The sequence below is a fragment of the Sphaeroforma arctica genome (genome assembly GCF_001186125.1).
Source record: "Sphaeroforma arctica JP610 unplaced genomic scaffold supercont1.396, whole genome shotgun sequence".
NCBI classification, from domain to species: domain Eukaryota; class Ichthyosporea; order Ichthyophonida; genus Sphaeroforma; species Sphaeroforma arctica.
Genome location: NW_014040162.1, coordinates 11306 through 25164, shown reverse-complemented (window position 1 = coordinate 25164; position 13859 = coordinate 11306). Strand labels below are relative to the sequence as shown.

Below are 13859 nucleotides of genomic sequence, written 5' to 3'. Positions count from 1 at the left end.
CATTGCAATATACAGGGATTATTACAAGCTCATCTAAAGAGTCGTTGTATTGTCTGTGTAATGATTGTACCTGGTAGTACCGTCACTCCAACTTAATGTTGGGCTTCCGGTCACAAGACTTAGTGTGATAACCATTGGTCTTCTCACACTTGTCACACTTAGTAAGAAAGTGTGTACAGGTGAATGCATGTCTACCATTCCAATAACCGTTAGGGGTTAACTGGTACATGTCATACCCTCACTGGGTGTCGGCACATTTCTTAATCTCCTTAAATGGAGGTTCCATGTCCTTCGCTCCTGCGCGTGCCCGTTTATTGGGTCGCGTGGTTAAAGTGGATTCGCGAGCACGTGTATGTTGGGGTCTCTCGTTTGAGGTCTGCCTGGATACGTACCCGTGATCGGTGAGCTCCCGCGGCTTCTTAACAGCCGTTTTCCCTTCGATGTTACTCAATGTGCGGGAAAAAGAGTGGATACAGTATCATAAAACTGTTCCCATGTAAGTCGGGATAGATGAAACTTTGTTTCATGTCCCTTGTCTCGAGCCTCAGTCGCGTGTTTACGTCGCAACTCGGTGTACAGACTCTCACGGTCGTTATTCCCTATGTTCTTACAGAACACGTGCATACCCAGGAATTCGTACCATCGCTGTGCCTTGTCCTTCGTTATATCGGGACGTTTCAGGTCAGCGATTCTCGGCTGGTTCATTTAAAATTGAACTTAGCCCAGGGCTACGCATATCCTTACTTAACAAGGATGTGACCAACCAACACACAGCTGGCCAGTCACGACAAGTGTCTAGCTCATGCTGGTGTCGCTGCAGGATCAGATAACTGGTCTATGTAGGGTCAAATGTCTGCATTAAGGCAGAGATCCATTGCTGGGGAGCGATATCATTCGTCTCCAGCATGACCGTAAACGCATTAAGCGTACGAGTTAGCGTGTCGAGGTCATGGTTGTTTATAAACTCGACCTGCTTGCTGTTGGCATCCCAGTTCGACATAAGTCGACTGATCTGTCCCTTGTACTTCTGGTTGTCCCTGTGGTCTTGTCCACGTTGGGCCTGAAGTAGTTGGTCTATGCGCTTTTGCTTAATCGCAATAATATTCGTATAGTATGCTACGTCATCAGCATGATGCGCAGCAAGGGCGACTTCCATTTTATTGGTATAGTCGTCGACCGATTTATCAAGGTCGGTCACCTCGTCAGAGTGGAAATCCTCTGCGGGTTGGTGTAAAGCCGTGTGGTCGAAGCGATTAAATTCGACATCGTTCACATGTCTGCGGGGATGATTAATATCCCTTGGCGTCGAGATAACATACCCAGTCTTAACTGGTTTCCGACGATTATCCTCCCAATTGGGTACAAGTGGCGGAGTATATCTCCTTACCTCTCGGTCTATAATACCTTAAAGGACAGGTGACTCACGACCGGGTGTCAGAACAGGCGAATGATTAGCCTGTTCTTCTGGCAGTAATGCCTCGTACGGTATATCGACGCTATGCACCTCTGGATCATATGACTCAGGTGTCGAGCTTGAGTCTTTGGGCGTAATTGCCTGTCGACGTTCTGTCCACTTCTGTAGGGCTTCAGTAATGCCCGGGGAAACATGCTCGCGTAAGCGCTGTGTATGTTTTCCTGATCTTTCTAATTGATCTACATGTTCGACAGTCAAGTCTTTCATAATAGTAGCTAACTGATTCTTAAGATCAGCGTATTTAGTAATTAACTTACTTACGTGCTTCGGCTTAGAAGTCTCGGACGTAGATTCGGTTTTGCTACTTGAGCTTGCCTCCTCTTCTGGTTCCATAATAGGTTCCTTCTGAGATTTGTCCTTGTCCCCTATAATTGGGGACGCCCTCACAATCGGGGACTTTCCTTTTTGATTTTCGTCAGAAGAATGGGCTGGGGCGTCTTGAGACGTATCCCTTGTCTCACTTCTTGGCTTCGTTAATGCAAGCTTTGAAGTTGAGGCAATAGTTGGCCCTCGGGCTCTGTCAGAAGGAGTAGTCTCCTTAAGCGGAGTGGTTACTTCCTTATCTGAAGCATTGTCCTTTTGACTATAATTGTCAGAGGTAAGTACTTTGGCTACCGTGCGCTTAAATGCATCAGCAGCGGCGTCGGTTGCTTGTGCAGCAGTAATAGCTGCGGCAGCGCTAGCGACTTCTCTCTCCATCTTTTTCTTTCAGCTCTACGCTTCTTAGAAGGAGTGTTTTCTTTCTTGGTCATAATCTTAACTTATGACTACTAGCTTGCCTCTTAACGACTAGCTTAGACAAGAGAAAAAAAATGTTGTGGTAGTTAACTTACCTTTACGCTTAAGTAGTCTAAGTAATTAATACTTTTGCTAACTTTAAAATGTGTAAGATTCGGTCTAATAAAGGCGATACTAATGCCTTAGAATAAATAAACGCGTAGGTAAATTCTATATCGTGTAAATATCGATATAAATAAACGAAATGAGACGTTTAATAAAGTTAGGTTTGCCTCGTGAAAACAGCAATACTCTGAGGGATTGTGAGGCTGAGACATTGCCAATATATAATCCTCTCAGTACTGTTTCCGCCGAAGGGATTTTATTTAGTGTTTCGTTGTCGCTCTATTCTGGGGCGAATCCGATAGACTCATAAAGTCCTATCTTTAGAAAAAAAAATTTACTCTTGACGTCTTTAGTTATTGTCTTAACCAACAATTTGTCACTATCAAGAATTACCGACTTAGCCTTCATCAGACTGGCACATCTGGTTGGCTTATCGGAGGATCAACTAGGTAACGTTAATAGTCCCGAGAAACCTATATTCGGTTGAGCCATCTCGCTACCGAAGCATTCAGATATAAATAAAATTGGAAAGTAAATAAAGCTCTATTAATAGAACTAGACCAACTCTTTTATGTTTGGTATTTTACTGAGACCTTTTAATAGCCTCATCCAAATATCTGATATGTTAAATGGAAATTTTTTAATTAATAAAACCATTAAAAACCATTTTAGGAAACTTAAGTTCCTCGTGCTATTAAGAGCACATTTAGAAGACTTAAGTTCCTCGTACGATTAAGAGTACATTAAGGAAACTTAAGTTCCTCGTACTATTAAGAGTAAGTTTATAATTTGCGTACTGCTAAAGAGTACGTTTATACATAGAGTCTAATGTGGAGGCCGGCTTATTACACTATAATGTCGTACTTCTGTGACATCTTAACTATCACAGCTTGAGTAGTGATACTCCTATCATCGGCTAACGAGACCTTAACATCTGTTGCCATAGTTTCACACTTGGAGGTTTTCTCATCAGCTAAAATGAGGTGAGTTGCTTGTGTTCTCCTTTCGATATCTTTCATTAATGCAAAGCAATCGGATATACATGAAATTTCAGAACCAGGATCAATCAACGTAAGGATTTTATTTCCATTGCAATATACAGGGATTATTACACGCTCATCTGAAGAGTCGTTGTACTGTCTGTGTAACGATTGTACCCGGTAGTATCGGCAGTCCAACTTAATGTCGGGTCTGACGTTACACGATTTAGTGTGGTAGCCATTGGTCTTCTCACATTTATCGCATTTTGTAAGATAGTGTTTACAAGAATGGGCATGCTTTCCGTTTCAGTAACCGTTAGGGGTTAACTGGTACATGTCATAACCACATTTTGCATCAGCACATTTCTTAACTTGCTTGTATGCAGGTTCCTTGTGCTCTGCATGCACCTTCTTAACAGGGCGTGTAAATTGAGTAGATTCACGTGAACGTGTATGTTGGGGTCTCTCGTTTGAGGTCTGCCTGGATACGTACCCTAGATCGGTCTGCTCCCGCGGTTTCTTAACAACCGCCTTCGCCTGCAAGGTTACTCGACTGGAAGAATACAAAGTGGACAGAGTTTGATAGAACTTGCCCCATTCAAGGCGGGCCAGATGAAACTTTGTTTCATGACCTAAATCTCGAGGTTCGTTTGCGTACTTACGTCTAAGTTCAGTGTACAAACTTTCTCGGTCATTATTGCTTATGTTCTTACAGAGCACTTGCATAGCCAGGAACTCGTACCATCGCTGTATCTTGTCCTTCTTAATATCGTGACGTTGCAAATCAGCATCGAGCTTCAATATATAGCTCTGTATGGTAGTGTTTGGTGCTGGCTCGGCTAAAATCGAGCTCAGCCCCGGACTGCGCATATCCTTACTTAACAAGGACGTTACTGACCAACACACTGCTAGCCAGTTTCGACACTGGTATAGTTCGTGGAGATGTCTCTGTAGGGTTAAATAACTTGTACCCTCAGGGTTAAATGACTGCATTAATGCAGCTATTCACTGTTGCGGAGCGATATCATTCGTCTCCAACATTACCGTGAACGCATTTAAGTTGCGTGTCAGGGTATCAAGATCATGTTTATTTATGAACTCGTCCTTATTGCTGTTGGCGTCCCAGTTCGACTTAAGTCGACTGATCAGCCCCTTGTTCTTCTGGATATCGCGGTGGTCTTGCTGCAATAGTTGATCTATCCGCTTTTGCTTAATAGCGATTAGATTAGCGTAGTAGGTGACGTCGCTAGAGTTGTGTAAGTCATACGCTATCTCCATCTGTAGAGTATAATCATCTACGGCCTGATTTAGCGCGGTTACCTCTTCAGATTGGAAATCTTCGACAGGCTGATGAATAGCGTGCCGATCGACTCAATGGTGCGCCTACGGGCAACTTTAGTGCCTCGAAAATCTGCCCCAAAGTCCATAATAGAAGACTTACGCTTATCGTTAATGTGAAGCTCAGGTGGTATAATCACCTGTGTGGTCTTGGGGAGAATATATCCCGTAGACTTTGGTACTTGGCGTGGGGTCTTTCCCAAATGGGGAAGCTCCTGCTGAGTCTTCTTTCTATTCTCGGGGTTTATAATATCCTCGAGAATAGGAGACTCATGTCCGGGGGATACTCCTGGCGTGAATAGTGTCTGCTCTTCGGGGTTTAAATCCGCGAAGGCTATCGGAAAACCTGGTAGTTCGGGCTCGTCCGTGACTGGCTTTTCCAGTTGACGGGCGGTCCAATTTTCAAGAGCTTGAGTAGTACCGGAAGAAATATGTTCGCTTAAGCGTTTTGCTTTCTCACCTAACTCATACATCTTCTCTACCTGTTCAATCGTCATTTTCTTCTTAAGAGCAGCTAACTGATTATTAAGTTCAGTGTTCTCATCGATCAACTTACTTATGTGCGATGGTTGGTTTGATTCTGATTCGGGTCGGCTCTCTGAGCTTTCCTTATCATCCTCTCCCTTAAGCGGGTTGTCTCCTTTCTTCGTAATTGGAGTTAGATCCTTCTGAGTGTTCTCATCAGGATTAGTAGAGATTGTCTTAACAGATCCTTTTGCGTCGCTTCTTGGCTTCGTAAACGTAAGCTTCGAAGCGGACGCAATAGTTGGCCCACGTGCTCTTTTTTAAAAGGACTTCTCTCTTAATGGAGTGTCTTCACCCTTATCTGTTGTATTGTCCTGGTTATTAATACCAGTAGCAATGATTTCGGTAACTGATTGATTTTCCTCGTCTGCAGTCGCGTTGAAGGGGCAGCAGCAGCGGCGTCTCTCTCCATCGTCTTCTTTTCAGCTCTACGCTTCTAAGGAGTATTGTCTTTCTTGGTCATAATCTTAACTTATGACTGCTAACTGGTCTCTTATCGCTTGGACAAGAAAACTCGTGGTAGTTATCTACCTTTACGTTTAAGTAGTCTAAGTAATCAATACCTTTGCTAACTTTAAAATGCGTAAGTTTCGGTCTCTTAAGGCGATATTAACGTCTTAGAGTAGTTAAACGTAATAAAGTCTTCTAAATCTCAAATGAAATTAAAGCAAAATAAACGTAATTAGTGTTTATTAAAGTTAGGTTTGCCTCGTGAAAACAGCAATACTCTGAGGGGATTGTGAGGCTGAGACATTGCCTATATGTAATCCTCTCAGTACTGTTTTCGCCGAAGGGATTTTAATTATCTTTTCGTTGTTCGATCGAATTCGAAAGACTTAAAATCCTATCTTTAGAAAAAAAATAGTAAAAAGAAAAAGAAAATACTCTTGATGTCTTTTGTTATTATCTTAACCAACAACTTTCCACTTATCAAGAAATACCGACTTGCCATCATCAGACTGGCACATCTGGTTGGCTGAACGGAGGATCAACTAAGTAACATTAATAGTCCCTAGAAACCTATTTTCGGTTGAGCCATCTCGCTACCGAAGTATTCAGAGATAAATGGATTTGGAATAAAATATAGTTCTATTAATAAAACCATTCCAGATCCTATCTTTGGCATTTTAATCGGGCCTTTAAATGGCCTTCATCCAAACATCTGATAAGTAAAATGGAAAAGGTGTTAATTAATAAAACCGTTTAAAACCATTTTGGAAACTTAAGTTCCTTGTACTATTAAGAGTACGTTTATATTTCACGTACTGCTTAAGAGTACGTTCATAACATAGAATCTAATGTGGAGGCCCGGCTATTACATTGAGTGCAGTGGCTCTGTTGAACATACGTAGAGTGTTGTGATGGGTTTGTTAAATCCAGGTGCAGTGGCTCCGTTGAATATTGGTACAGTATTGTGATGGGCCCGTTGGATCCAGGGCCCCCGTTGAATACACGTACAGTATTGTGATGGGCCCGTTGAATCCAGGGCCCCGTTGAATATACGTAGAGTATAGTGATGGGTCCGTTGAATCCAGAGGCTCCGTTGAATATACGCACAGTGTTGTGATGGGTCTGTTGAACCCAGGGCCCCCGTTGAATATACGTAGAGTATTGTGATGGGTCCGTTGAATCCAGAGGCTCCGTTGAATATACGCACAGTGTTGTGATGTGTCTGTTGAATCCAGGGGCTACGTTGAATATACGTAGAGTGTTATGATGGGTCCGTTGAATGCAGGGGCTCCGTTGAATATACGCACAGTGTTGTGATGAGCCTGTTGAGTGCAGGGGCTCCCCTGAATATACCTAAAGTGTTATGATGGGTCCGTTGAATGCATGGGCTCCGTTCAATATACGCACAGTGTTGTGATGGGTCCGTTGAATCCAGATGCTCTGCTGAATATACGTAGCGTATTGTTGTTCGTTCGTTGAATTCAGGGGCTCTGTTGAATATGCGTAGAGTGTTGTGATGGGATCCGTTGTACCCAGGGGCTAATAGAAAACGACGTAAATGCAGATTATGTCCTTATAACAATTTAGTCACAACTTCATTATGTATATCCTTTAAAAAATAATAATTTACACGTGAGGATATTACTTAAGAAGTTTTCAGTTTCAGTTGTTAGGCATAAGAAGCATTTGGTCTTAGTTGTTAGGCATAAGAAGCATTTAGACTTAGTTGTTAGGCATAAGAATCATTTAGTCTTAGTTGTTAGGCATAAAAAGCATTTAGTCATAGTTTTTAGGCATAAGAAGCATTTAGTCTTAGTTGTTAGGCATAAGAAACATTTAGTCTTAGTTGTTAGACATAAGTAACATTTTGTCCTAATTATTAGGCAAAAGAAGCATTAACTCTTAGTTATTAAGCATAAGAAGTATTTATTCATAGTTGTCAGGCGTAAAAAGCATTTAGTCTTTGTTGTTAGGTATAAGAAGCATGTAGTCTTAGTTGTTAAGCATAAGAAGCATTTAGTCTTAGTTAAGGAGCATTTAGTCTTGTATGTTAGGCATAAAAAACATTTAGTCTTAGTTGTTAGGCATAAGAAGCATTTCGTCTTAGTTGTTAGGCATAAGAAGTAAAAAAGTTAGACTTTAGAAATTCGAAAGATCAAAGTGATAAGCTTTAGCATTTGGTTATATTTTTCAGTTATAAGAAACATTTAGTCATAATTTTTAGTAATACAGTCAAACCGTTATTATTGTCTACCTCCATTAATGTTTACCTCTAGTTTTATCCAGTTTTTTTTTTCAGACAATCAGCAACCCTCTTAGACGCTTCCCGTGTCATACACGATATATGGGAAACTACAACTGCCAAAAGCATAGCCCATTGCTGGCTGATATCAACTTGTCTTCCGGAGGGCAACCTGATTTATAATGCGCCTGATTATGCGAAGAGAATCACATCTAGGGAAGAAAACGAAATTATTGATCTCACAGCAGCGTTCAAGTCATATTGTATGATACTTAATCCCGACGAGCCCATAACATCCGCACTGAGAACCGAAGTGAATGATTGAGTTGATGAATCAACTGAAATGCAACTATCGAACATCGAAGAGATATTATCATATGAGGAGGTGTGCAGGAGCTAGAAGTTGAGAAGGAAATACACGATGAGTGTGATGAAGGCAGTGTAGAGTTCAAAACCACGAGTGAACAACAGAAGGATCATTTTGACCTCATGAGTTCTTGTGAATACAATCGCGGAGAGAGTATCAAAACAATCCAAGCAACTTTAATGTTGAAGGCGCAGTACAAATCAACATGAACACTCATGGGATAAAAGATATAGGTGTAGGAGTGAGAGTAAAAGTAAGATATAAGAAAATAAACTGGAATGGTACAAGAGACTATAAGTCTACTAATCCCCAAAATAATGCTATGTTACTCAAGAGAGATCCCTCTAAACTCTGGACTTCGAAAAGAGGGGGGTGACCCTCCTACAGGCTCCTTCGGTACCCGGAAAAATAGGTCCCAGACCCATACAAGCATTATTGTCTACATCTATTTTTGTCCAATTTTTGGCCGAAATCGGACCCTGGACAATAATCGAGGTTTGACTGTAAGGGATTTTTAGAGGCATAAGAAAAATTCATAAGAAAATTCAGTGGCAGGTGGCCAGTGGCCAGTGGCAAGTGGCAGGTGGCCAGTGGCAAGTGGCAAGCTAACCTCGAACCGTGTCCCGTTAAAGCTTTTATAAATGGAATAAGTATACGTTTACGTTCAGATTTTATTCCGTATGCGGTCCTTTTTATGTTTATAGGTACACTTTTCGGGTATAAAATTTGAAGTATGTACCGATTTTACCATATAGACCAGACCTATAAAATGAGGTTAGGTAGACCCTTCTGATCAAGCTATAGGCGTTATAACGTTTAAAAATTGAATAAATATGCGTTTACGTTAAACTTCTATTCCGTACCCCCATAGCGTAATTTGGTGGCAAATAGAAGTGGCGAGTGGCAAGTAGCAAGTGGACAGTGGCAAGTGGACAGTGGCAAGTGGTCAGTGGTATTCCGTATTTTTAAGCTTGTGCCTCTCGCGAGTTGCGACTCATGGAGTCTTGTCTGAGTTTAAAGTTTTTCGTGGTGAGTTGTGTTGTGACTTGTGTCATCATGTTTGTGCGAGTTCAGCGAGTTGTGAGTTGTGAGTTGTGAGTTGTGAGTTGTGAGTTGTGACTCTGCAACAAGAAAAAACAAAAACAAAATAATCCAAAGATATATTTAAGTCATATTTTTATAGCCTTCTTCTGAAACTTACACCGATAAATTGTTTTTTGTATTTTGTTTTGTTATTTTAAGGTTTGTTTTTTATTAAAAAAAACAGAAAAAACAAAAAGAAACAAAAACCAAACAATTTATTTATTTCAGAATTATTCCTGATTTACGATGAACTAAAATAAAATAAAATAATTTATATATATATATTTACATATGTACTGTACAAAAAACTCAAGTTCCAAAACCAAAAAGTCTATTATTTGGTTCAGACAAAATTCGCAAAATTAGACAGGAAGAAGGAGTCTTTGCCTTCATTTTTGTTATTTCCCTGCTGAGTGCTGACTGCTGTGACGTCACTGTATGTGATTCCTGTTTCCTGAAATATTTATGAAATATATATTTGTTTTTGTTTTAAAACAAAAACAGGTATTTGTAATTTTGTAGTATATTTTTAACCGTACCAAAAAACAACGACAATAAAAAACAATATAAATAAAAACAGTACAGTGTCGCACTCTCAGGGATTTATCTTTAAATTTGTCGAATGCAACTGGGAGATTTGACTTTCGCCCTAACCTCATTGTTGGCGCATGCAATATTAATTATGGAAGTTTAGTACTACGAATCAAACAGAAGATAACCAAACACTCACAGCCACTAGGAAGACCACAATACTCAAGCTCCCTTAGGGACTAATATCGTCAAATTTATACCTCGCTGGCATACATACTCGTAGCTCGACTATTACTCGCATAGTCCATTGTCGTGATATTCATAAACGATTGGTTGACCGTTCAAATTACGACTGGCAGTCAGACACCAGAACGCCACAAAAGTCCAAAACTTCAAAAAAGGTGAATCAGGAATTCAGGATGCAATCAGGATGACTGATGGTCTCTGGGTTTACATTTGCGATAGAACGCATAAATTAGTCATATTTCAGTGTCTTAAAAAATACTTTCTTCGTTTTTTTAAATATACGTTGGATAAAGGTGCAGTATTTTGGTTCTGAGGTGCAAATTATAAGAACTATTATACTGATATAGTTCGATTGTTTCTAAAAACAGGATAGAGCTTTTCTGCCCACTGATACGTTTTAGTGTTTAAAAATGTCACAATTTATTTAACGTATACGCTGAACTACCACAACGTAAATATTGAGGTTTTGTATAATTCAGAAGAAGGCTATGGAGGGTTGCCAAATGAAATCGGACAAATTCGGATTCGATTGTGAAAACTAGTTTTGATTCTCGGATTTTGAGTGGAGTATCGACTGAGGACATCCATCTCGATGGCCAATTATATAAATACGCGAACACCTCCGTATTTACAGTCAAATCCACTCTATTTTTATAGCTACTAGTTGCGCACAAATAAATCCACTACTTACATAGCTACCAGTTGCACACAGGCATATTCAAATTTTGCAACTCTGTTAAGCATGTCCGGTCAAAAATATGGCAAGAGTGAAACTTACTTACGGCACAATTTGAAGGTCGTGTCTAGGAACTCTTCTCTTAAACGTGACACTGGAAGCAAAACATCTTCTTTACAAGCAGGTAGTCTGGATCCATCCGTTGGCCGAAATACATCTCTCCTAGACGGAACCTTCACACTTCAGCCCGATGACGACCCTGCTACAGCGAGTAGTATTCATCTCCACGTAGGATGCGGACGCTTGGGGCTAGGTCTTGTTATACCTGCTCTATGTGCAGACAAGCAGCAGACTTTGTTTGTGTTGCAATCACCTTCCCCTGCCTGGGATTCTCTGCGGGACAAGAAACTATACAAAGTGCCATTCTATGTCAATAACGAGGAGGGTGACACGTTCACCGTAATCACATCATCGTACGGTCTGCGAGTTGCGCGCAAAAAGTTCAGGGCTAATAAAGGGAACAAGGGGGGACGTTATCTGGTCATTTCAAACGACAAAGCCCTGATCGGCGGCATTGTCCGGTCTGCAACCTCCTTCTCCTGCTCTGTGGGTACTAAAGGCTTACAGAGTGTTGTTGTGAATATGTTGAAGGCCGGAGGTCTTTTGCATAAGGACAACAGCTCCACGAAGGAGCAGAAGCGTGACGAGCTTGATCCGAACATGGAGAAGCTGCCTTCGCTATACGCTTGCGAGAACGATCACGCGGCTGTGGATGCACTTGCAGATGTAGTAAAGAATGCAGTCACTGTGTTCCCAGTACTTGTAGACCGTATCTGCACGGATAGGCGCATTACTGAGAACGGTGTATACATTGATACAGAAGAATACAAAGGCGAGATGGTTGTCATGGTTCCCGAGGGTGATGATGAAGAAGATCCCGACGATGAAGGGTTCTCCTGCCCTGAAACTGAGGCTTACATAGCCTCAAGTCGAGGTGATCTGGACAAGGATTATGACTCGTCCGGAGATGATAATGACGATGTTAGCAACGACAGTTCACCCTGGGCTATGGCAGATAACGCCGTCATGCCTGGTGACAGCACTGTGGCACAGTTTCTACACCGTAGAAAGATTCTAGGCGTAAACGGCTTGCACACAACGCTCGGGTTTTTAACCTTGGTTAAGGAGGAGCCTGATCGCATCGGGTTGCCTCTGGGCGATCACAAGCTGTTAACCTGGGACTCGGCTACAGAAAAGGAGCAGCGGGTGATCTGGTCGATGTGCGTTGCGAGAATATTCATTTTACTGCAGGAGTTTCCTATGGAGGTCATGCACAGAGCGCTCGTAGAGACGGGGGATATCGAAGTAGAGGCCTTCGGGGAAGATGAAGAGATGATCGATGATGAGGCTATTGAAGCTGTCCTGACGGCGCTGATTGAGTATAATACGACTGGTCTAGAACGCACCAGCACTATTGATGACACTACCGGGCGAGTGTTGGGTGGTGGAGTGGTGAACCGGTACAACGGTAGGCTCAAGAATGTGCAGAAGTTCGTGAGGAAAGAGCTCAATACTATCGATGAGACTGGGGAGTTACTGCTGCAACTGAGTGATCTGACTGAGAATCAGATGCGCAAGGGCGTGGCATATCTCGTCAGAGAGGCCGAACGGTTCACTCTCGAGCCACTTCCTGCGAAGCCCGAATAGAAGACGGTATATCCCACCATCCAGCACGGATCTGGCAAGGGTGACAAGCACATCACTGGATGCCAGCTGCAATCTAAAAGCTCCAACCATATATCTATATTTTAGGCATTCATTCACGCGTATGTCAGTACGCAAATACCAATTTCACACAGTCCAGTATCTCGACATCGGCTATAGTGTGCGCTCGGTTCGTTCTACCGTGAAGGTTTTGCACAGTGGACTACTACGATACTTTTGCCGATAAAAGTGCTGGAACACCATGACCTACTACACTAGCCTCGCAAAGAAGTATGTACATTGGTGCGCTTGATGGCCACTATCAGCACGATTTCGGAGATGTTATGTGTCATACTCACCGATTCAAATAAAAACGGCTTGTAACCTACCAGTACTGCGTGTTAACCCTTCACAATGATAGTTGCGTCTTCTGTCTGTATCACTACAACACTATTAGAAGTAAATGGCCTTCCTATGTATTTCCACATTTGCCTTCGTTCGTGATTTTTGATTAGGAAATTGACCTTTATTTACATTTACAACTAATATTTTGTATCTAGATTTGTAGCACAGGGCAAAGGTATCGCTAACCGTGTTTTTGGGTCTATCCAGGAAAGTGGACAATTTTCAAAAAAGGTTCGCAGCAAATGATATTTTTTGAGTTTATTAATTACAAGTTGAAAGTTGCAACACAGTATATGCACATAAATATAGAGACAAGCGAGATTTGAAGCATCTCCCGGTAGACCGGGGGGCCTGTCAGCCATGTCTTTACATATGATACGACACCCACATAATATGCTCTCATGTATCGGTATGCTCGAGTGTGCGAGGTTTGGCAAAGTCGTTGCAAACGTATCTGTTAACTTCTTGCCTAGTTCCGTCAAATGGTAGACGACTATCACACTTTCGGTTAAGCACCAACGCAACTTTTCAATCGTATATAGAACTTCGTGTGTTTGTGATAATAGGTTCTTACGAATGGATTGCCAATCCACAAATCTACATGTACGGTACTTGTTTCATGTGCATCGCCCATATCCGATAAACCTATTTGGCTTTGATTTGGAAATGTGCCGAAAAATACGCCTGATACAGACCCTGTTATCCAAACTTGTGTTTCATGCGTATACATGCTTGGTTAACCAAGTTAACGTACTATCTGTAATAATGTGTAGAGTAATACGTATATGTCTTGTTTATCACGCTTATATAAACGTGCACCCCTTTTCCGGCCAATGCATGGTCGCAGTCTAGAACGAGTTTCTTCAATCGAATGCGACCATGCACAATTTAATGAACGTATGTGAGGTGAGGTGTACGAAGTGTTTTGTGCTAATGGCGTATATCTTACAATTCTGTAAATTGCTCCTTGAAAGTTGTTGCGAAATAAGCATATA

General features: G+C 41.6%; 1 protein-coding gene across 1 annotated transcript; it reads left to right on the top strand.

Moving 5' to 3' along the window:
- The first annotated feature begins 10734 nt into the window (after positions 1-10734).
- On the top strand, positions 10735-12849 carry SARC_05880 (hypothetical protein). Its single transcript, XM_014300243.1, has one exon. It carries the CDS (start codon positions 10822-10824, stop codon positions 12460-12462), a length of 1641 nt encoding a protein of 546 aa, XP_014155718.1. The 5' UTR covers positions 10735-10821; the 3' UTR covers positions 12463-12849.
- Positions 12850-13859: the final 1010 nt, after the last annotated feature.

What these genes read in the sequence shown, in the direction of transcription:
- SARC_05880 (XM_014300243.1), top strand. Translation starts at nt 10,822, where the DNA reads ATGTCCGGTCAAAAATATGGCAAGAGTGAAACTTACTTACGGCACAAT.